At 34.8% G+C, this 25884-nt stretch overlaps 1 protein-coding gene across 2 annotated transcripts; it reads left to right on the forward strand.

Annotated features, from left to right (window-relative positions):
• Positions 1-602: 602 nt before the first annotated feature.
• On the forward strand, positions 603-25169 carry LOC141335394 (protein CutA homolog). Of its 2 annotated transcripts, none has more exons than XM_073840840.1 (6): positions 603-825; positions 11113-11261; positions 18429-18488; positions 18817-18862; positions 19061-19110; positions 24436-25169. In XM_073840840.1, exons 3-6 carry the CDS (start codon positions 18436-18438, stop codon positions 24536-24538), a joined length of 252 nt encoding a protein of 83 aa, XP_073696941.1. In that variant the 5' UTR covers positions 603-825; positions 11113-11261; positions 18429-18435; the 3' UTR covers positions 24539-25169. The 2 variants fall into 2 exon arrangements, with proteins under 2 accessions (XP_073696941.1, XP_073696940.1); XM_073840839.1 differs by lacking the exon at positions 603-825 and adding an exon at positions 9634-9910.
• Positions 25170-25884: the final 715 nt, after the last annotated feature.

A 25884-nucleotide genomic window follows, 5' to 3' on the forward strand; every position in this document is an offset into this window, starting at 1 on the left:
GCAGTTTGAGAGACTGACTCGAGGAGTCTTTCTGGAGTGTGTGGAGGGAGGGGAGGTGTAAACGAAAAAAGGATGATGGATTGGTTTGTTTTGCGAATCCAAGCATAACTCATCTCTCCACCCCACATATGCAGTGCTTCTTTCCGCAGTTTCTTGAGTAGACTAATTATTAAAAAATATGCAAAACCATTAAAATTTAGACAAGGCGTTTGTGTAATTAATTTAACCCTTTCTTCAGGGATTTCTCCTTTTTTTAATTTAGTGTAAATCCATTTACTGCCATAAAGCTTGTTTTCCTGAGTAATAGTTGCTGAAGGAAGATTTCACTTTTTTGTGGACACAGAGTGCCATCTAGTGGTTGAGGGATGGTACCAGCCTGCAGGACTATAAAAAATAGTCCCCCTGTAGTCAAAAATGGTATCTCTTAAAACTAATCTTTGATGATCAAAATTACATAGTTAAATGTTTTTTCTTGTGAAAATAATTTTCTCACGCCTTAAAACAGCTGTAACTCTACCCCCTTGCCTCATTTACTATACGCGGATCTATGAATATGCAAATTAGCCCCGCCTCCACTCACACAAGCCAGAACCTCCTGATCTGTCCACTAACTGAACTTAACTCTAGTAAGCGCGATATAATGTCGACAAACGGATAATGACTGATAAAACTATGTTTTAACTAGTGGACAACTACAGTGGATACTGTAACATTCGTTAAAGTTACTTACTTGTTAATGTTGTGTCCTCAAAATGCCTCGAAGGCTCGAATGCAGCCTAGTGATTTGATTAGACGCCAATGCGGGGGAGATGCATCTGATTCTGGGTAAGTTTTACACTGTTGCCGCGGGTTATTATTCAAGTTAACAGTTAGCGGTTTTGCTCTATTTAATTTTTGGTTTTGTGCTGGTAATCCTTTTGGTATATTTTGAATGCTAATGATATGAATCTATTCGTTGACGTGATTGGTTATTGCAGTTTGTGACGTAGCAAAAAATAGGTGGTTTCAAACCTCATTTCTGGGAAAGCCTTTGTGAAGCCAAAGTTTTAACCAGAAAATACTAAGCAATGGTGTTGATTAATGAATTGGCACATGGTTTGTCTAAAAGTATATTAAAAACACCACGTAGACAAATACACACCATAAAAAACTTGATTTTCACTACAGGGGGACTATCCTGTATTTTATCATTTTAGACACATTGTTAAACGATTGATGTTAAAGGAGTAGTTCACTTTCAGAACAAAAATTTACAGATAATGTACTCACCCCCTTGTCATTCAAGATGTTGATGTCTTTCTTCCTTCAGTCGTAAAAAAAAATGTTTTTTGAGGAAAACATTTCAGGATTTCTCTCCATATAATGGACTTCTATGGTGCCCCCGAGTTTGAACTTCCAAAATGCAGTTTGAATGCAGCTTCAAAGGGCGCTAAATGATCCCAGTCGAGGAAGAAGTGTCTTTTCTAGCGAAACGATTGGTTATTTTCTAAAAACATTTAACATTTATACTTTTTAATCTCTACACAGAGTACACACAGAGCTAGACAAGACAAGCATTTGAGGTTAAAAAGTATATAAATTGATTTTTTTTTTTTTTTTTTTTTTTTTTAGAAAATAACTGATCGTTTTGCTAGATGAGACCCTTCTTTCCTCGGCTGTGATCGTTTGTGATCGTGCCATTTGAAGCTGCATTTTGGAAGTTCAAACTTGGGGGCACCATAAAAATCCATTATATGGAGAGAAATCCTGACACGTTTTCCTCAAAAACACAATTTCCTTACGACTGAATAAAGAAAGACATGAACATCTTGGATGACAAGGGGGTGAGTACACTATCTGTAAATTTTGGTTCTGAAAGTGAACTACTCCTTTAAGAACACGCTACAGCATAACCTTTGATTATTTTGAAAATCCTAGAAAAAAAATCTTTAAAGAAAAAAGTTAGTATCTTTAGAAATGGCAAAATTGGGGATTTTAAAGGCTATCATGCTAGAGTAGAACTTTCCAATATTGTTTACACAATGTAAATGCTAGTTATTTCAAGAGGCACACCACAGATATACAAACATCTGTGTAAAGGAAAATCATATCTGATCTCAGTACATTTCAAACCCATTAAAGAGTTCTTTCTGATTATTTAAAATGGCTTATGTCACAACATTGTCAGTTTCTAGTTCTTAGGGACTGAAGAATTAAATGCAGTCAGGACATTAGCTATGCATATTGTTGAGCAATAAGGACAACGAAAGTGCTAAAAAACAATTCTGGTTTACTTCATGTGTTTGAAATTAAGTTCAGAGGATCTTTGTCTGGTCACTACATGTTTATCATCTTACTAAAGTGATTAACATGATGACATAGTAACATGAATGAGTCTTTATATTTGCTGTGTGTTAATACAGAAAAGATCAATGTCCACAGTAGTTCAGAAGACTTCATGTACTGAATGTTTAGTGGTCTTAGGGGATGGAAAGTCAGTACAATTTCCACCCTTTGAGTCAGATTACAGATGATAAAATATTTTTTCTCATGTGCTTCATTGACCCCCAAAAGCATTTTAATGGAAACATTTGAGGCTGTAAATCTGATAAGATGAAGGAAGTCAGCAGCTGAAATGGGGTCAGTGAAATGGGATCAGAATGTGACGCATACATCTAAAGTTCCATTTGAAAAAAAAACAAAGATTTCAAATATTTTCAACTTTATTTTCTTTGTATATGCACAGAAGAAAACAAATACAAACTATTACAAATCTTTGGAAGATTACACAATTAAACACTCATGTATAACTGGAATACTGTTTTCAAAAGGCACTGCTGAAAATCTAATAGATGTAGTAGAAATACCTTGGAACTAAAGTTATTTATTATAATATAGTCCTGTACCTAAATGTGCAGAAAAGTTTCAAATGTGACTACATAATTTTGACTTTGCATGAAATAGACACAAATTATCATATGAATATTGTAAATCTTCATTTATATTCCTTTTTTGTCTTTTCAACTTTTAGCAGGAAAGGGAGACTAATACATTGTGCTCATACATTATGGTTTGTTTTTGTTTTGTGGTTGCAGACTGTGCTGTGTTGATAATTTAATACAAATGGGCAGCATGTCCATAAAATACTGACTATTGTAAACCGATTTCAGTTTCCTGTGCAAATTCTTTTTGTAACAGGACATAACCTAATTTTTTTTTTTAAATCTATTTATGTTGGTTACTCCATCCTAAAAAAAAAAAGGTGCAAAAGCTGTCACTGGGGTGGTACCTTTTCAAAAGGTACACTTTTTTGTTATTTTTTTTTATATATACTAATATTTACACTTTGGGTACTAATATGCACTCTTTAAGTACAAAGGTAACTTTTGAAAACATACCACCCAGGTGAAAGATTTTGTACCTCTTTAGTTCTGTAATCATTCTTCATTATTCACTCTAATTTGAATATCTGTATAATATAAGTATATTTTGCATCAGGTATATAGAATTAAATCTATTTTATAATATTCTGTTCTATTAAACAGTATTGTTCATCTCCGTGGCTAATTACCTCAATGCTTCCTTTTGAAAAAAATACACTTCTATGTTTGCCAAATGCTTTAATATCAAATATATTTACAATGCACTGTATTAAAATGATTGTAATTTTAATAGTAAAGGACTGTAAAGATGCTGCAGTAAAAACCTATTCACTTTCTATATACAGGAAAAAAAGTGTAGTCTAATTAATCTAAATGAACATTTCATACACTGTAAAAAGTTTTCCCCAGTTTCAACTTAAAAACTTAAGTTTAGCAGCTGCCTTAAAATTTTAAGTTAAATCAACTTAAAACTACAAGTCATTTCAACTCACGACAATAAAATGAATTAAAATGACTTGTACTTTCAAGTTGATTTAACTTAAATTTGATGAACGTTTTTAAGTTGAAACTGGTAAAAACTTTTTACAGTGTAGTATTTTACAGTAAAGTACAGTTTTTTTTGTTTTCAATTTGCATATCTGATCTCAATACATTAAACCCAATAAATAGTTCTTTCTGATCATTTATTATGGTTTATGTCACAACATTGCCAGTTCCAAGTTCTTATTCAGCAATTGAGGAATTGAATGCAGTTAAAATATTAGCATGCAACTATTAATATTGTTGAGCAATAAGGACAAGCAAACAGCTGAAAACAATTCTGGTTTATTTCATTTCTTTGAGATTCAGTTCATACAGAGGATCATTATCTGGTCACTCCATTTATGTTTATCATCTTACTAAAGTGATTAATATGAACTAGTAAGATGAACCAGTTTTAATGGTGTTTATTTATTGTGTGTTATATAGAAAAGATCAATGTTCACAGTAGTTCAGAAGACTTCACATACTGAATGTTTGTGGTGTTATGGATGGAGTAAGTCAGTGCAATTTCAACCCTTTAAGTAAGATTACAGACTTTTTTTTCTGTGCTTCATTGACCCCCAAAAGCATTTTAATGTAACGATCTGAGGCTGTAAATCAGATAAGATGAAGGAAGTCAGCAGCTGAAATGGGGTCAGTGAAATGGGATCAGAATGTCAAGCATGCATCTAATGTTCCACTTCAAAAAAACAAAGATGTCAAATATATTCAGCTTTATTTTCGGTGTAATGCACAGAAGAAAACAAATACAAAATAGTAATACTCATTGGAATATTACAAAATAAAACTGAAAGATAAAAAGTCAAGAACTGTTTAAGTTACAAACAGATGTAATATAAATATCTTGGGACTGATAAAGTTGTGTGATTGAGATATTCCATCACATTTGATGCCAGTCATCAGATCATGTATTATGGATAAACAAATTGATATTTATACTGTAGATAATCATTGTGGTCTTTTAAATTTCAACCCCAGTTTATATTCTTAATATTCTTTATATTCTTATAGTCAGATACAATGATTAATAGATCATTTGTGACCCTGGACCACAAAACCAGTCTTAAGTCGCTGGGGTATATTTGTAGCAATAGCCAAAAATACATTGTATGGGTCAAAATTATAGATTATTCTTTTATGCCAAAAATCATTAGGAAATTAAGTAAAGATCATGTTCCATGAAGATTTTTTGTAAAATTCCTACTGTAAACATATCAAAATGTAATTTTTAATTAGTAAAATGCATTGTTAAGAACTTAATATGGACAACTTTAAAGGTGATTTTCTCAGTATTTAGATTTTTTGCACCCTTAGATTCCAGATTTTCAAATAGATGTATCTCGGCCAAATATTGTCCTATCCTAACAAACCATATATCATTAGAAAGCTTATTTATTGAGCTTTCATATGATGTATACATCTCAGTTTTGTAAAATTTAACCTTATGACTGGTTTTGTGGTCCAGGGTCACATTTAGGTTTCTAGAATACTTTGTAGATGTTTGCCAAAATTTTTCATACATATACATTTTTCATTGATATCAATATTTTAGCAAAACTAATATTTTATGTTTATTTATTTATTTATTTATTTATTTTGTAGGTTACCATAGAAAGTGGGATCATTTATAGTCTGTTTGATAAACCTTGGATTAACTTTGGTATTTGACCAGCTGACTGGACATAATCCAAATCCTTTACCTAAGTGTGCAGTTTTACGCCATCGTACACACTGAATTCAGAGTTTTGCAGTCGGTTGCTCTTTGTCCGTTTGTTTCCTCGTTTGGGGACGTTCAGTGATGCGTAGCAAACTTCTATATGGGCATCCTGAGGAATAATTTTGTGATTTAAAACAACCGTGTACCACAATAGTGGATTTAGAAAAATGCTTCATTAGTATTACAGCTGGTGGAAGAAGATGTAAAAGTCAAATTTCAAATATGATTATATAATTTTTGACTTGCATGAAATAGACACAAATTACCATAGAAACTTTGTATATCTCCATTTATGTTTTGTCTTTTCAACTTTTAGCAGGATATCAAGACTAATACATTGTGCTCATACATTAAGGATTGTTTGTTTTTGTTTTGTGGTTGCAGACTGTGCTGTGTTGATAATTTAATGCAAATGTACAGCGTATAGATGAAATAATGACTATTGTAAATTGATTTCAGACTCATGTCATGTCATATTTGTGAGCTGCTGAGTTTACCTGTTGTTGGCTCAGCTGTCTTTGCGTCTCAGAAGTGCTTTGATGAATTTCAGACTCCTTCAGCACTGTCAATGGCAGAATCAGAGGCTTAACTCTTATGGCAGTTATTAATAAACAAATCTACAGAAAGTACTGTATTATTTAGATATAGGCAAGTTAAACAACCATTAAGTTAAAAAAAAAAAAATACTTGTCTTATGGCAGCATCTGTAGCCACAAACAAAAGCCAAAATCGCAGAGAGAAGAGAACATGCGGGACACACTGTTTGCAGTATCAGCAGGCACTGCCAGCAATCACAAACTGGTTCAAGGGGGCTTTCTGAGGGGAAGACTGATGAATATGTTAAATGTTAATTAATGACCATTACTTTTCAGTTTGATGATATGAATTTGCTCTTTAGTTTTATTGCTAGAGATACAGTTCCACTGTACACACTCAAAGCAGAGCATGGAGCACCTCCATATGCCAGTTTAGCTTTAAGTGTTTGATGTCTTTATAATCCATTTCAGATCAGCGATTTGTTTCCTGTGCAAATTCTATTTGAAACAGGACATGACCTACATTTATTTGAAATCTATTTATGTTTGTTGCTCCATCCTACACTCTAAAAAAAGGTCACTGGAGCGCTATCTTTTCAAAAGGTACACTTTTGTTTCTTTTAGATACTAGTAAATAGTATCTAAATAGCCTAAAGTAACGAAACATTTTATATTATTTTACAGTAAAGTATTGTAAAAAATTTTTTTTTTTTTTTTTTTTTATTAAAAAAGAACAAGTCATCTGTGAACAATTCCCTGTATGACAACTCACATTTTTATAGTTAATAGTTCAAAGATTTTGGTATTAGTCATGTATATTAAAGTTTAATGTGTGTTACCATAATGGTGTTTTTATGTATATGTAACTGTGTGCACTTTTAATACATTAGTATTTACCTCATCTTGTGATGGATTTTAATTCATCTTGTGCCTTTCTTCTTACATAAATTAAATTTTAGTAGCAGCATGACCTTAATAATTTAGAACAATATGGCTATTGGATTTACCAATTAAATTTTTTCAATCATAAAGTAAACAAAACATGTAAGTGCTTTAAACTTCTCAAATTTTGACAACAAGTGTTTTAGGACTATCAATCTTCTTTTAGTACATTAATGTTTTGCTTCAGCAGATTATTCAGTGGTCTTTATTTTACATTGTTTGCAATGTGATGAAACAAGCTTACCAGGTGAAGTGTAAGTGAGCTTTATGAGAGTATCACCAGTGTGGTACACATCCTTCTCAAAGAGTATTCTGTTCTGTTCAATATGTTTTTTCTCTACCCTTGTGCAATAGTAGAGACCAAGGTCTGCTTCAGTAATGTTCTCGATCACTAAGTCATAGGATTTTGAAGCATTGTTCGAGAACACAGAGAATCGCGGAATGGGTTGTAATAGGCTATTGTATGCAGAGATGATCAGAGGTGGTTGGATTTGTGAAGAGCAGATCTTGACCCAATGAATGTCCTGTCCCTCGACAATCTCACAGTCACAGAGTAGAGTTGCATTATCTCCAGGTCTGACCACCACCTCCACCAGCGTTCCAGAGACTTTCCAATAAATGCAACTCAGTGCAACTACATTCAAACAGAAATGATGGGTTGCTCAGAGAAAAATTGAAGGGTGTAAATAATGCAGTCCTTATATCGAGTGATTAAGATTAAGATATGCACATTTTTCTATTATCTATTATTTATGCTAGACATGAAATATACATTAAACCAGAAATCTGAGGAGAAATCACTTACTGAGAGCAGTGATAGAAACCTTCATGTTGGCCACAGCTGAAATGTTTGGTGGTGCTTGTGGGTGAGGCGTATGTAACTGTCAATGTCATTTCCGCCCTTTGAATTGCTGTGCACAGATAAAACGTTAGATTAAGTGTAGCTATATTTTTAAGCATTTTAATAAATCTTTTTCATTTTAAATTACTGTCATACAACACATAAACATACACTATTATGTGTGTGTCTATGTATGTTTTTTTAAGCAATTTACAAAATTCCATGATAAATGTTTAATGCTGGTTCTTTGCTGGTTTATGCTGGTCATGTTGCTGGTCAAGGACCAGTATAAACCAGCATAAATACCAGCATAAACCAGCAAAGGGGCAGCATGAACCAGCAAAGGACCAGCATAAACCAGCAAAGGACCAGCATAAACTGGCCCTCACAAAGATAGCAGTACAAGTGCAAATCCACACACACACACACACACACACACACACACACACACACACACACACACACGTTGGGTTTACATGTTTTATGGGGACATTCCATAGGCGTAATGGTTTTTATACTGTACAAACCGTACTTTCTATCACCCTACACCTACCCTACACCTAAACCTAGCCCTCACAGGAGATTGTGCACACTTTTACTTCCTCAAAAAAACTCATTGTGCATGATTTATAAACCTGTTTCCTCATGGGGACCTGAGAAATGTCCCCACAAGGTCAAAATCTACTGGTATTCCTATCCTTGTGGGGACATTTGGTCCCCACAACGTGATGAATACCAGGTACACACACACACACACACACACAGAGAGAGAGAGAGAGAGAGAGAGAGAGAGAGAGAGAGAGAGAGGGAAAACGCACAACATAGCGACGAGCAACATCTAGAGGTTGTTGAAGGAAGTTCGCCGTCAGATAATTAGTGTTACATTTTCAATGTATCTGTATGACTGCCTTGTAATCATTTATTGTTATTATTAGGCCTATATACAGGGATGCGGAGGGATGGCATCCCCCTTATTGAAAAAAATGACAAAAAGCATCTCTTCTGTAAAACCACCATCCATCCCTCTTACCATCCCCTTTAAAATTATTGATGCTGTGTGTTATGTACAAACTATTGTGCAAATTGAATATTATAATGTTCTATGTATAATAATTTATACGGCGACTGGCCAAAGAGCTCGGTTTTATAACACACATTTTTATAAGAAAAAATATATTTTTTTAAAGATAATGTTGTAGAAAAATGACTATTTGGGTCTTTTATAAATATAATGAATTAAATATTACCAAAAAAGTACAATCAAATATTTTGATTACAATGATGGAAAAAAATGCACTAATTCGGACAACAAAAATCTGCTGTTTTCAGACACTTTTTTGCAGAAATTACTATTTTGTTATGGACTCTAACATCTTGTAATACATATTAATGAGTAACACATTATTAAAATATTAAAAAATATAACCATTTGAAAAAAGCAGAAAATCGGAAACGAATGAAACTGAATCTGCAATTATAGAATCACCCAAGTAGGTGAGTATTGAGTTTTTGTAATGCTTTTGAGTATACATTTAAACAATCGAAAAAGTCACCGTGACATTATTGTATGGCTGTAGTCCATAACAAACTACTAACAGTCAGAAGCAGCACTTAAGTTTATTAGGTTTTCAATCCTCTTATGATGAGACTCGTGCACCGCTCTTGATTGGAAGCTCCGGTATCCGGATGAGCGTCAGTCAATCAGCATCAAGCGCAACACGCAGCCGCTCTGGAAAAAAAAAAAACACAGACAGACTAGCCAAACTGTCCGACAGACTTTGATGCGAGTGAGAAGAACCTGCTCGACACCTGACGGGATGAACATCCTAAGTTGCGTACAGTAGCCTGCACTTCACCGGCGATGTGAACTTCTAGTCTAGTGAAATAACCGGATTGCTTGTACCAGCGGTATCCCAAGGACATAATGTCTTCAACTGTCCCTCGATCGGGATTTGTGGTCTTTTGCATGGTAAATCCAGTTTTATTCCTCTCGATACGTGACATTTATACTGAGAGACTTCAGACACGTGCTTGGCAAGTTGAACACTGCAGACTGTTAACATGCTTAAACTTGATTGCTGTTAGTTTGCTTTTCAAAACTTCGAAAACTTGTTGAACTGCTTTTGAACACTAAAACAGCCCTGTGTGTTAATAATTAGCTGACAAACTATTAAATATAACGAAAAATGTTCTAGAGTTTAAACACTTACATCTGCATCTGCAAATATTTTGTGTCAGAAACGCATATAAGTAAGATCTTTTTGTGAAGCGTACTATTAAAAAGAAATTCCAACTTCTGAACTAAATAGCAAGCCTTGTTTCTCAAAAAGCTGAACAAGCACACTGCATTCTTTTGGCAAACACAGTCTGTTATCAGGTCATCGCAGGATAATCCTCCACTGTTCTTTTCACATCGACAGTAATGCATGTTTAAGTCCCTCGGTGGTTCTGAAAGATGCGGTTGTGCATTCAGCAATAATTCTTATTCGAGATCTACAGTCTTGCAGTCCTTATATTAAAGGGACAGTTCACTCAAAAATGAAAATTCTGTCAGTTTTAACTAAACTTCTGTCATTTACGCACCCTGATGTAATTTAAAACCTGTTTGAATTTTTGTCTTCTGGAGAGCACCAAGTTATTTTGAGATTCCCATTATTATTTGTATTCCACAGAAGAAAGTTGGAGTGAGTAAATGATGACTGAATTTTCATTTTGGGGTAAACTAGACATGTATTTTTGTTAAGAAAGAAGAAAAAAGTTTAAATCTCTTCCATACTTTAATAATTTTCATGAATATCTATATGTAATTAAATAAATAAAAATAGCAGGTTCAGCATTTCAATGAATGGATATTCTGAATAGGGTATTTTGCATGACTCAAAATCCAGATGAATACTGTACATGCATAAATGAGAATTGAATTTATTTTTAAATAACTCTCCAAAAAATATTTAAAAATCAGTATAACACTGGCAGTTTATTCCAGTTACATTGATTAAATGTAGGCTATTCAGAAAAATAACATTACAGTACATGCATACCCTGCTGCATTTTTTTTATCTTAGCTTGAAAAATGTCCTGAAAAGATATATTTACATACACTCTAGAAATTTAGATATTTTAGTACATCGTGCATAACTGTATTAACCACTCTGTTTATGTTTGGTTTAGATTTTAGTCCTGACTTGTGCCTTGTACCCTGTGCTGAAGACACTGTGTGTTTACATACACTCCACTGTCACAGGAAGCTACGTGGCCGGATATCACTCTGTGCTGCTTATCAACTGCCCTACAGAACAAACTGCTAGAGACATTGGCAGGTATTGTACACAGATACAGACACAAACTTACACAAGGAAAAAAATGACAGAGGACTAGAAATAAGAATAAGCTTCATTGTAGTTAATAAGTTACATACTTTGTCTTCGGCCAACATGTGACAAGGGTGTGTAATGTTTACTACCTGCATGTGACATACAGTGTCAGTGACATACAGTGCAATAAATGTATTCTGTTAAATGTAAATATTAGTTCATTTTGAGTTGAAGTTGATTTACAGTAGAAAAAAGCCTTTATGACAGAACCTGAGAATGCTAAACTGTTATTTTTTTTCCCACCATATCTTTTTTTTCATTTCCTGCTTCTGAATGTGAGTAGTTTCTAGACCACAAACTGTGAAAAACCCACAGTGTTTTGTAGCAATGACATAGGCAAAATGGAACTTTTTTATGTTTTATTTGATCATAGAGCTGAACAAATATTTCTTAAAAGAATATATCTATATGAGACAAAAAATTGTGATTCTCAATTTATACAGAATTGTGTATCTCTGTTTGGTCATAGTCATAAAAAATGCATAAACAATGATATGACAAAAGAATGTATGAAGACAAATTTTGTGCTAACCTAAGGACAAAAATACCCACTTGTTTGTTTAATCAAGCTAGAGTTTAAAGGAATCGCACTTTTTGTGACAATAGGAACAATATTGAGTAAAATACGTTAGTTGTGTTCCTTCATAACTCCTCTCCCATGGCCTCATGGGTTAGTAAAATGTCTACTGGATGCACACTTCATGCACACTTCCAAAAGTAGGTTATTTGCCTACTTGCATGATATGCCTATTTTTTGTAAATACTATGAATTCTGACATACAGGGTTCCTACGCAGTTTGGAAAAGTGTGGAATTAGATGCAAGTGATTTCCAGGTCTGAAAATATTAGAGTATGGGAAAATGTCTGCATTTCCAGACTTTTGCCTCTATTTAGCTTTCTGTATTGTAAAAAATTAAGAATGAAAATAAATGTATCATTCAAAAAGTGTGTTTTAAAAACTGCAAGTTGTAAGTGTGCATGGTATTCTTAGCACTGTATTAGAGCCTCTAATTTTTTGCAAAAATAAACAGACTTTAATGTACACAAAACCATTACAAATAATGCGCACTGAGCCACCTATTGCACCATTTTGCAGTGTTTTTTTTTTTTAACTTCCACAGAGTATACGTTAAAGCAGACCTAAGGCCTTGAATATGAAGTACTGCCCTAAAGAAAGCCACATAACACTTTTTTTTTTTTTTTTAAAGTACCAGTGTTTTTATAGATCCTTGAACTTAGCAAGTAGAACAGTGAACACAGCTGTTTTGTGCCATTAGCCATTTTCGTGTCATGGTTTCTCTGCTACCACAGAGGACACATTAGGCTTTCATATTAGAGGCAATGCTTTAAGGAAAACCACATTTTGAGCAAATTAATTCATGTGCATCCATCCTCTCATTTTCTTCATAGTAAGATGGCAGTGATGCACAAAAAAAATAGGTTATAGTATCCACCTTTTTCTTCAACGTGGCAGTAAGCCTATGGGTGAGACTTCCGGTTGGTTATCCGCTATAGGAAAATAATGAGAAGAACAATGGTAAATGTAAATGGTAAAACTGTTTGCTCTACAAACCAGAAAATAATATGGTAAGACACACTAATTTGCAATATCAAGCAGCACCCATGAAATTGACAAATTAATTGAAAAGAGTAGATTCCAATGCACATGTAAATAGTTTCTAGAGTGGACAAAAAAGTTTCTGTTTAAAAAAGTTTTTTTTTAACAGGTCTGTATGTTGTCACTTTGAGAAAATAAACGAATAAACCCCTGAGAAAATAAAAACAATATACCAAATATAAAGCTAAAAATAATGCTCCTATAAACCATTTATGTTAAATATGGTCTGAAAATGGTATGGAATTTTGAGATGGAAAATGTGTAGGAACACTGCATACTATTTTTGCATTTTTTTTAACCTATTGTATAGTAGGGAAATTATTATATCTGAATGCAGACTTCAAATATATAGATAATAATAAATAATAATAAGCTTTCTTTTATGTAGTGCCTTTAAAAGTCACTTCTCAAAACGCTTTACATAGAAGGATACTTGGTTACAATAAAAAAAAATAAAAACAAGTGCAACGAAGATACAACTAGATACATAGAGATAATTAACACAAACAGTAGGAATTCAAAATTTTGGGAAATGTTGTACATCTTGGAATGTTTAGTGACAAAACTGCACATGGTTGCAGAAATATATGACTGGAATTGAGCAACATGCTTCATAAATAGCTTTACCCTTTCGACAGCTTCGTTTGGCCAGCAGCAAGATATATAATGTGTCATCTGCACCCATATTTCCACTGAAGCACAATGTTTGTTTGTGGATGCCGTGGGGTTTATGTCAACAGACAATTCTGACCCTGGACCACAAAACCTTAAAGGGGCTATATGCAATTTTCTGAAATTTAAACTCGCGACTGACACCTGTGGCCAAAAAACGGAACTGCTCTTCCTTTCTGCTCGCTCTCGCAGCGCTCCGATGTTCACTCTAGTCCTTGCTCAGCGCCGGTCGCTCTCAATCTTCGATCTTTTTCGGGCACTTGTCAGGGGTTTAACTTTTTTAGTCTTCTGTGGAGTTACTGTTGGTGTCAGAGTTGTCCTGGGTCTCTTCTGTGTATTCCATAGACTGTAAAAAATATGGACGTAGTATCCGTGACGTCACCCGTAGGATTCTGAAGCGCTATTTTGAAGCCTAAAGTGGGCGGGAGTCGGCCGTCGCCATCTTGGAATCGCGTCACCGCGCGTCACTCCCGGATAATCAAAAATGGGCAAAAAGGCGGGAAGTGGGTGGAGCTTGTTGCTGAAACCACGCCCGCCTAGCGCGACAGTGGTGACAGCAGCGGCAATCCCCCTGTCACTCAAGTGACCACGCCCTTAATTATACAGAACTTTAAGGCTTAATATAACTTAAACGGATGAGTTATAAAAAAATTCACCCCCCTCACAGTTGACATGAAGGGCAAAACTAGCTATATAGACCAAAACCATTTTTTGAACCAGGCTGTAAACATACTTTTTTCTGCTGTGAAGTTGGGCATTTTAACATGGGGAGTCAATGGGACTGACTCCCTTCTGCAGCCAGTCTCTAGCGGCCAGTCGATGAATTGCAGTTTAAGTCACTTCCGTGTTGGTTTCAATAGAGAGAGCGGGAGGTTGCCCCTTGGTGTATTCACACAATCCATTGCACTGCTTGCGAGTGTAGGCTAATTGCTGACTAGCGGTGGTGGCAGAGTGATCTGAAACGTTTAACATGAACGCGCTTGACGTCACATCCGCAGACAGCGCGCGAAAAATCCGACCCGACAGAAAATAGGAAAAATAGGATACAGGCTTATAGGTGCACCCGCTGTGAGCTGACAAGGTGTCAGTATGCTCATCAGGAGATGTTTGAGTCATAAATGGTCAAATAAAAAGGCTATTGTTACGTTTATTTTGGGGAAAAACTTGCATATAGCCCCTTTAAGTCAGCACAGGTATATTTGTAACAATAGCCAAAATATGGGTCAACATTTTTTTCTATTAGGCCAAAAATCATTAGGATATTAAGTAAAGATCATGTTCCATTGAGGTATTTTGTAAATTTCATATCAAATAGTATATCAATACTTAATTTTTGATTAGTAATATGCATTGGCAAGAACATTTGGACAACTTTAAAGGTGATTTTCTCAATATTTAGATTTTTCTTGCACCCTCAGATTCCAGGTTTTCAAAAAGTTGTGTCTCAGCTTAATATCCTATGCATATATCACTGGAAAGCTTATTTATTCAGCTTTCAGATGATGTGAAAAATTGACACTTATGACTGGTTTTGTGCTCCAGGGTCACAATTAGTTATATAATAAGACGAATATCAGATGCTGAATAGAAGTTTTTTAGGGTCTCCCTGGTTGTTTTTATTATTAAAATAATATGGTGTGTTATAAAATATAGTACTCTGCAATATTAAATACAGTCCAGCCTTGTTTCCATGGGCACAGAAATTGTTACAGCAAGCTATCAGTTGCATTGTCTTAATATTTTATTTAATTTCTAAGCTGTCCAATGCATTTCACAATAAGTTTTGCAGAATTTACAAAACCTCATAATGATTAATATCATAGAGCATCTCAACCTGGGCTTCATATTCCCTGTCTGTTGCATTAGGCTTCATTTTCCCATTACACTCTTATTAAAGAGCACTTTCCAGTGGTTAAGTCATTGGAGTGCACTCCAGACTAGTAAGCTCATCAAAGTGGAACAGTTCTTGAGGTTCAGAACCACATAAGTATGTGTGTGGCTGCATTTAGGCAAACAAAAATGAGATCTTTTGAGAGTGCACTCTTTAGGTCTGGAGTACGGAATGATGTCCTACCAAGGTCAGAAGAATCCAGCATAGGTCTGTTAAGTGAGTGAGGGAATATAAAGGGATGGGAGGTTGATCAGCACAGTGTAGTATGGTAAGTAGTATGAGGTAATGGCAGATGCATCAGGAACGGAGAGAGGCAGCAGGTAAATTTTCAGTTGACTAGGTTATGGCAGCACAAATAAGGGATGTACCCAAAATGCTGCAAGCCAAACCATAAGGTGGAAAAAACAAATCACCCATAATCCAGTATAACATAGTCTAGTCCACATTGCTGAGCCAACTGTCCAACCATCCTTATCCTTAGATAAACCTACTGTATCTTTTTATGCAAAATACAACTAGTTTTTGGTTCAAGGTATGGAAGCTTTTTTCTGCCACAGAGTAGGTAATTGTGACTTTTTAATCTCACAATTCTGACTTAACAGTTCTGAGTTGATATCTCACAATTCAACCGTTGTTTCTCACAATTCTCCGAATTTTAAAATATAAACTCTTGCAAGATATAAGCTCAAAATTCTGACTTTTTCTCGCAATTCTGTCATCTCACAATACTGAGTTTATATCTCACACTTCTGACATTTTTTTCCCCGTTAGAATACAGAATTTCATCATGGAAAAAAGATAATTGTGACTTTTTATCCAACAGCTATCACTTTTTCTCTCAGTTATGAGTAACGAGTCTTAGTAGTCAGGCTTTTATTTTAGATATGGCAACGTTATCTCACGATTATCTCACCGATTCATACATATTTTTACAAGGTGCCTACAAATCGTACAAAATCGTACGAGTGAGGTCTATGAATTCGTACAGTTTGTCTAGACCCCAGTGACTGGTAGGTTTAGGGGTGGTGTTAGGGGTAGGTAATTTGTACGAATTAATATGAATTGGGAAAGTCATAAAATACTTACGAATTTGTACGAATTAGACACCTCGCAAAATAGATCGGGCTGGATATGCAACTGCAAATGCAATACAGATGCGAGTTAACATCTTGCAATTACAATTCAGACTTTTTTTGCAGTTCTGAGACAAAACTCTAGTGAAACAAGTCTTTATTAATTGAGACACTGACCTTGATTTAAAATATATATATATATTCAATATATATTTTAAAAGACTTAAAACATTTTGCCAGAACCAGTAGTAAATTGTTATTTTGTTTAGAGTTCTAGTCTTTTTTTTCCTTCAGAATCATGTGAGAATCGTGATCTCCAGTTTATTTTTAAAAAATTGTGATTTTCAATTTATCCAGAATCATGCAGATTTGGTTTACATGTTTATTACAGAATATAATTCATTACAATAGAAAATTTATTTCATAAAGTACAAGTTCGTATCAAAATGGACATGCATTTTGTGTTTTTCAGTTGAATAAAAAACAGTTTTCCCTATATATTTCAACAAAGAGGATTACCGTAAATCCTCTAATATTGACCTGTATTCCATTAGCGGCCAGGTCTCCAACATTGGCCGGTCTCGCTGTCAGCTGAGGTAAATAATGGCCGGTCTCTAATAGCGGCCGGGGCTATTATCAGAAACGACGTTTGTCTGGGCAGCAGAGTATGTGAGCGGAGCGGAGCGTGGAGTGGAGCTGTGTAATTTTGAATGGAGGGAGGAACGGATTTTTGAAAAGTCGGAGCGTCGTGGTTTTCACTCGCTCCAAGAGCGCTCCACCACCGCTCCATCATGAGTACAATTCATGCCAACGGTCCGTAATATAACTGCATATTAAGCAAGAATTCATGTTAAACATGTTTAGCTAGCTTGATAGAGATGGATCACTCAAATCAGAAAGAATGTGAAGGCTATGATGACGGCAGTGGACATGTGCGGTAAATTATAGTTTACAAGGAATTAGTTTGTTCCTTCTAGATAATGAATATTTTCAGGTGAAAGCATGATTTAAACGGGAACAACACTAATTCACACGCAATCGCTCTGTCAATAATGCATCAAAACAAATTTAATGGTATCTGATTTCGAAAAAACAGACATCTGTAAGAAATGCAGCGATCCATAGGTAAAATAACTGACAAATGTATTTTTGTTTTCATTACAATCTTTGCATGGCATAAAGCAGCAGTTATACTCTTTTAATGCTGACAATGTTATTAGCTTGGTATGTGGTTGGACCAAAGTTTGCACACTAGTGTTCCAAACTCTCCTGTTATTTTATTTTAGTATTTTTTATTTTAATATGTGTTATGAACAGGACCGTTATATTTCAAACATTATTTCTTTTTTTTTTTTGACGCAGAGCAAAGGCGGAGCGTTGTTTCTGATATCAGTGAGTGAGGAGTGGAGCGGAGTGATTATTAAATGCACCTAGTATTTTATAGGTTCAAATAGACACAAAATCTCGTTTTTTTTTTTTTTTTTTTATTCTACTGGTAGTTCATTTTGCTCAAATAGAAATTGAGGCCTGCCTCTAATTCTATAAGGCCTGGACCGCGATGCGCTTGAGTAAAATAAAGGCCCGGGCCTGTATTAGGGGATTTACGGTACTTAAAAAAAAAAAAAAAGTTTAAAAATCTTATCTCGTCTCGTTCTCGTGGGATAAGTGTCTCGTCACACCCCTAATTAAAACTATATTTTGCCCCTGCTTTTGCTCCTATGGTATTACACTTGCATTCAGATGAGCTGTGTGTGTGTCTATACATTTGAAAGAGCACAGAGTGTCTTTGACTTGTAATGTAATCATATGCAAATACAGAGAAGCTAAATTCTCTCTCTCTCTTTTTCTTTTTCTGTTAGGAGCATCATGGAGAAAAGGCTGGCAGCATGTGTGAATATATTTCCTCGCACTTCCACTATGTAAGACCAACGAGTTTAACCTTTCACCCATTATATACTTTGAATCCAAAACATTGCAGCCTGAAGTGTAATTTTTGCAACAACATGTAGAGATACTAAATTGGCATTTAATATACTATAGAATAAACTTGTCCAGACTGTAGAACTGCAGTGTTGCATCAGGGTCATCATGCAAAGCAGAAAAACCTTAACTATCAATCTTTTAACTTCCCGTTAAATATAAATGAAAATGAAATCTAAAAATGTCCAATAAGTGTTAAATGCCTGTATGCATTCGCAAAGTGTAATTTACCTAAAACCTAAAATATTAATTGCGTATTGATTTCAGGTATTACTGGAAAGGTGAGATACGGGACACCTCAGAAATACTGCTGGTGTGTTGATATATTTATTCACACTTCAGCTTTCTCATTCAAATCAAATAGTCTTATTTTTAAACATTTATAATGCTTTAATGAGAAGTTGTAAATGGTCTACTCTACTCTGTATATCAGTTATCGTATACAACTGCATCTCTTATTATGGTTATGGTATTTTAAAAATGTATACTGAATTAATGATTTCTTTAATAGCTTTTGAGGACAAGAACATCTCTGGTGCAGAGAGTTGTGGCTTATATAAAGTAAGTACATTTCTGATCACAACTGCTTGAAAACTTCTACATATACACCCAACATGATGAACATTCGTACACATGAATGCTGAAATGTTTGAATATTTCATTTATTATAGACAATGTATAGTACATGCAGTGTTATTCACAGTATATAGTGATGCATCACTAATCCAGTGTTCAAAATCAAATTGGGTGTAATCTGAAACAAATTTAGTGACTGTTGTTTGAGACTTTCTCATTTGGTATAACAGTTTCCATGACAACAAACCATCGCACCCTAAGAAAATTGTGTGGACTCTAACAAAATTCTCAATTTGTGGTACCTATAAGCAGGTCGAAAAACATGTACCACTGATTCTTTGAGTGACACTTTTACTTTGATGTGCCATCATAAGAACAACAACTACCTTATTATCAGTCCACCTAATTTTTCCCGAAAGATCGTGTGTGATTTTAATGGGTCTGGCTTCCAGGTCTCATCCACGTCCAGCTATTTTTAGCTGTACAAAACGACTTGTTTTGCTGCTTGATATTGCAAACTGGTGTGTCTTACCATATTTTAATGTGTTGTCTTCATTATGGACACACTGGCTTGTAGTGCAAAAAGTTTTACCGTTTACTGCACATTGTTATTCTTCTCATTATTTCCCTATAGCGGATAATGAACCGGAAGTCTCACACATTGACAGGACAGTTTACTACCGCGTTGAAAAATAAGGTGGATAAGTAGCAAATTAGGGATTTATTTAGGGAAAACTCCCAATTACAGTTTTTTGCAATCGTTTTTGCACTAATAACAGAACCGTAATGTCATTTTTCAAAACTCTAGACACATAATTCACAATCAATGATCAAAATGCACATTTTTCAAATGCTTGGATACAATACGCCAAAGATCATTTGTTCATTGAACTTAAATCACCTGTTCAAAATGACACAACTTAACATCAAAGTATTACTATTTCAAAATGCAACTCACACATTACATCTGAGATGAGTGTGCATTCATTTTGTTACAAAGATTGAACTATCAGTTGATACATCTGCTTAAAATGATAAGTAACTATTGCATTACCCTTGAAGCATAGCTTTTATGGAAAATAGTGCATGTTTCAGGATAGATCATTTGACACCAGTTACCGCAGAATATGACCCAGATGGACCACACTACACTCGCAGAAAAACGGTACAAAACTATACCTTTTAGGGTACAAGTAGCTGTCACTGGGGTGTTACCAAGGGTACAATTTTTTGGGTACATAATTGTACAATAAGGACCCATTGTGTACCTTTAAAGGTACCTTTATATGTTTTGTTGCCCAGGAACAAAATTGTACCTGCAGCACCTTTTTTTTTTTTTTTTTTTTTTACCGTGTATCTATGGATGTCATATTTCATTCTTTATCAGATATGGTTTCTATTGCCACACCTCTTTTACAGAACACATTTTCATATTCAGCATTACTGAATGCAAGATGTCATTTTTATGTTATTGCTTTTGTGGCTTTAATGAGTTAATGGCTACCCTGATACAAAAAAAAAAAAAAAAAAAGAAGAAGAAGAATGTATCAAGAACGTTGACAGAAATTAGCCCTACTGAAAAAAAAAAACAAAAAAACATCCAAAACCAGCCTAGGCTGTTTTTAGCTGGTCAACCAGCCTGGTTTTATCTGGTCAGCAGGCTGGTTTTAGAGGGGTATTGGCCACTTTTCTGTCTGGTCAGGCTGGGAAACCACCAGCTAAAACCAGCTACTTCCAGCTTAAATCAGCTAAGACCAGCCAACCAGCCTAGGCTGGTTTTAGCAGTTTTTTTTTTCAGCAGGGTACAGTATACTGTAAACTGTATTCTGTACCCTGCTGAAAAAAAAAACAGCTAAAACTTTGAATCTAAATTTTTCCTTTAGAAAACTTATGCTGAGATTTATTTTATCAGTAAATTCCACATTACAGTATTTCAATGATACCACTGTGTCTGTACTGTTCTCAGTCTACAGTAAAAAAAATGAAACCTGAATCACATATTTTGTACAACTATATTTAATGATTGTACTAGAAAAAACACATTGAAACTGTGGGTAACTTGTGTATGGGTGATCTAAAGTAATGTTCCTATAATATTTCATAATAAATTTGTTTTTTGAAACAATGCTTCTGCTAATGCAAGGCTTCTTTAAAGATATGAATGCAATATGCAAAGTTTTGAACACTGGACAGCCTGTGTTACAAATAATGACTGTTTTGAGTTTTGTATCAAGAGTTTTGAAAAATGACATTAAGGTTCAGTTATTTGTGCAAAAACGATTGTAAAAAACTGTAATAGTGTCTAAAGTGTTAACGATGGTACATTTTTGTGTATTCAAGTGTGTGTCTGACTTAACCAAATTATAGAAAACATTTGTCCAGAGCTTTCAAAGAGCCTAAAAAGATTTAATGGCCAGTGGGGTTCTACATGTAAACACTGAAGTAGCAAGAAGCTTTTAAGACTCCAGCTGTGGTGTAGAAGTCCTTATGGTGAAACTTTAGGGGAGACACAGCAGGTAAAATGAGTTTTTTCTTCTACACTGAGCCATAAATCCCCACTTCAGTAGCACTTACACACACCAAGCTTTACATTTTTATCCCTGTCTATATCCTGAAAGTTTTTACAGAGGGATTTGTTCATGTAAAATTGCTTGATTTTATACAATTGATTTTATTCCCCAAAAAACTGTAAAAAAAATATATATATAAAAAAAATAAATAAATAAATAAATATATTAGTGGTGGGCCGTTATCGGCGTTAACGTGCTGCGTTAACGTGAGACTTTTATCGGGCGATAAAAAAAATATCGCCGTTAATCTATTCTCAAAATTGGGTTGGGAGCTGGGTCTAAACTACGCAAGCTATGATGACTTTCACCTTGATAGTTTAACGCGGATGTATACCAAAGACTATAGAATATGGTCGCGCGTCTCCTCTGCCAAAACACAGACGGGATCACGTCGTCCTCCATTCATAAAAACCGAATCTACTATAGCGCGAAATGCCACGTAAATTCGTCGTTTTTTGGATTCATAAATCAAATATGGTCTGTCACTTAATTCAAATCGCGATATGGACTAGTGTATGTGAAAACTGAAATGCAAAAAGACCGTTTTAATATGAATCCGGTATGTTCCGTTTGCCTAGCTGTATGACATTCATACTATGAATGGTGGAGACGCGCTTTTACTACACGCATACTGAAACACACGTGACGCTCCCGGTAATTTTTGGCATTTGCATCTCACATGAACAGATAAACTCAATCTCCCAAACTGCTGTGAGTGTCACTTTTACCTTTTCATTTGAGAAAACTGGCATCATGTCATACCAGCAGAGACCCAAAGAAAAAAAGTGTCTCTTTTTTGTTGTTTTTTTGTGATTTCCTACATCCTTTGGGTTAAAAAAGAATTCTACAATTTAGAGTTTTTACGTTTTGTTTTTATTTTTAATTTTACAGCATGTCCACTGTAGTGGACCACAGGACGATTTTAGTTCGAAACGACAGCCAAACTCAGACAACAAAACTGTACAGAATATGGCTGTAAAGGGATATTAATCCAACATTTATGTAACAAAAACAAAACAACTGAAATCAAGCATTTTCCATAACTTGCAATGAGTCTGTTACGGCGCTGTGCAGGAATTTTGGCCCACTCATCTTGGCAGAATTGTTGTAATTCAGCCAAATTGGAGGGTTTTCGAGCATGGACCGCCTTTTTAAGGTCATGCTGTGGGCATCTCAATAGGATTCAGGTCAGGACTTTGGCTAGGCCACTCCAAAGTCTTCATTTTGTTTTTCTTCAACCATTCAGAAGTGAATTTGCTGGTGTGCATTGTCCTGCTGCAGAACCACAGAGTGCGGCATCTTTCCTGTTCTTCCTTTTCTGTCTCTGTGTCTGTCTCAGTCTGCTCATCTGAGTCTCCTGCAATTTCTTCCTCTTCTTCAACATCTTCTTGTATGTTACATTCAAATTTATCCTCATCTGACAGCTCTAAGTCAGAGTCACCCTCAACTATCTTATAAAAATCCTCTCTGCTTCAGTTCTGCCTCATACAACATGCAGTCATTAATTACATTAAGATGGTCCTGATGTCCACTATAGTTGACATTTAAAAAAGGATGATATTTTGAATCATAAACAATTTAACAGCTTTGAAAGCTAAATGTATTGTTACTGACACTTTAATAAACAAATATATATGTGATAATAATAGTAAAAAACATGTAAAAAAGCAAAATTTTACATATCTCTCTCCTTCCCATAAAATGTGCTCATTTGTATGCCGGCCATTTTGGATTCAGTGTAAGAAGTGGTTCCTAGCATGCCAGCCAATCAAATGACATATCACTAGAAAGCCCAGGATGTCCTCTGCACAGTACAACAGGACTTGACAGAGTAGTTAAAAAAATTCAAAGAAAATGCATGAAAACACAATGTCCACTACAGAGGACATAAGTCAATGGGCGGGGTCTCAGGAGGATACTGTATACACAGAAACTTCACGGCAACCTGTCAAAATAAAAGTACGGTGTAACATGTTTAGTCATTATTTGGGTAGCACACATATTCTGAATGCCTTCAGCAGAATTCAAATTAGCCATTTTAATCTAGATTAATCTAGATTAATTCCAAGATTTAATCTAGATTAATCTAGATTAAAAAAATTAATCTATGCCCACCCCTAAAATATATATATATATATATATATATATCGTTTTCTGCCTGTTCTAAGAATTTTCTGAATTATGGAGTGACAAAATATATACCCCAAATTCCTTCTGTAAAAACATTTGACTCTAATATGTCAAAAACATTAAACAAGAGTTTTGAAACTGACTTCATCCAGTGTTTAGATTTTTGTAATAGAAATGTATGCAAATTAGCACATATTTCATTAAATAGTGCCTCATTTGCATATTAAAACATAACATTTCAGAGAACTTGTAATACAAAAAATGTTTGCAATTATCAATGTAATCAATCAGCTGAGTAATAATGTGATAACTATTAGTTAATTTTTTTTTTACCCTATTCACCTTAATTCACCTTAATTTACACACCTAGAAGATGTGAAGAATGGAAGCAGTTTCTGAATATTATTTTTGAATGAACAAAAATTTGCCGGTTTAAATTAACTTTCTTAAAAGTATTATTATTATTATTTTTTTTTTATTCTACTGACCCCAAACTTTTGAATGATAGCATATATTCCAGAACAGTATAGGTTTTCATTTGCATTTTTTCCCTTGATGTTGCAATGTTCAAATCTGTTATTTTAATTGAGACTCATTTGTGTTCCCTCAGAGCTGTGCATCCATATGACATCCCAGAAATCATCAGTTTTCCTATTGATGATGGAAGCCAGCATTACTTGCAGTGGATGGAAGATGCAGTCACTGATATTTGACGCATCAGTGTCTGCATTCCAATGGAAAATCTCTCCTTTTGAAAGCTCACTATACAGACACATTGAAAGGATATGAGAACATAAGCACAAATTCTCAGGTTAATGGGAACCCTGGTCTACACAGTGAATGTCTGTTAATATAAAGATTACGCTATACGTGGATGGTTGTGTTGAAAGGGATTTATCTGATGAGTTTTTAGCAGAACGGTTACATTTATGCATTTAGCAGATGCTTTTATCCAACGTGACTTACAATAGGGTAACAAAATCAATTCGTCACAGAGCCAACATTATTTATAGTATACAATGCCAGAGTTATTAGAAAGCTAAATTCAGAAACAAGCATAAAGGAGAGATGCAGAGAAGAAAAAGATTTATTTTATATCTTTATTGAGGCTAAAATGTCTTTCATACTTAACTGGATGAGACTGTTATTGTGGTCCGTTTCAGTGACCTGAGGCATTGTTGCCTATAAACTGTTATACTACATACTGAAGAGCCTCTGTTCAAGCATATATATGTATTGACCATTTCATTGATATGAATATCTTTATTATAAAGAGTGTAACATAAAACTAATATGAATTCTTTTAATTGTTGAAATGCGCTCACTAATAAAACTTATTTCTAACTTTTTTTCTCCAAGTCATTTCAAACATTTCAAAATAACTGAATGGGATCTCTTTAACTTTGACTTCGACAACATCACTTTTTATTATTAAATGTGGCATGATATGCAACCCATTAAGTTTTTTTTCTGCAATATTGCAGTGGAATGTGAATATTGATGTTTCGGCCACTGCAATAAGAGCAAACAAAACAATCTAAAAGGTAAAGCAGAATATTTAAACATCATATTAAAGGAACACTCCACTTTTTTTGGAAATAGGCTCATTCTCCAACTCCCCCCGAGTTAATAAGTTGGGTTTTACCATTTTGAAATTCATTCAGCCGTTCTCCTGTTCTGGCGAGATCACTTTTAGCATAGCTTAGCATAGATCATTGAATCCTATTAGACTAATAGCATCGCATTCAAAAATGACCAACGAGTTTCGATATTTGTCCTATTTAAAACTTGACTCTTCTGTAGTTATATTGTGTACTAAAACCTGCGGAAATTCAAAGCTGTGATTTTTCTAGGCCGATAAGATTAGGAACTACACTCCCATTCCGTTGTAATAGTCAAGGAAGTTTGCTACCGTAACATGGCCGAAGCAGGCGCAGTAATATCACGCAGCACATGTGGAAATGCTAACCTAGCTGGGAACTAATTTCAGGCGCTGCGTGATATTACTGCCTGCTGCGTCCATATTACGGCAGCAAACTTCCTTGACTATTACACCGGA

The sequence above is a fragment of the Garra rufa genome, chromosome 5 (genome assembly GCF_049309525.1).
Source record: "Garra rufa chromosome 5, GarRuf1.0, whole genome shotgun sequence".
Classification (NCBI taxonomy): Eukaryota; Metazoa; Chordata; class Actinopteri; order Cypriniformes; family Cyprinidae; genus Garra; species Garra rufa.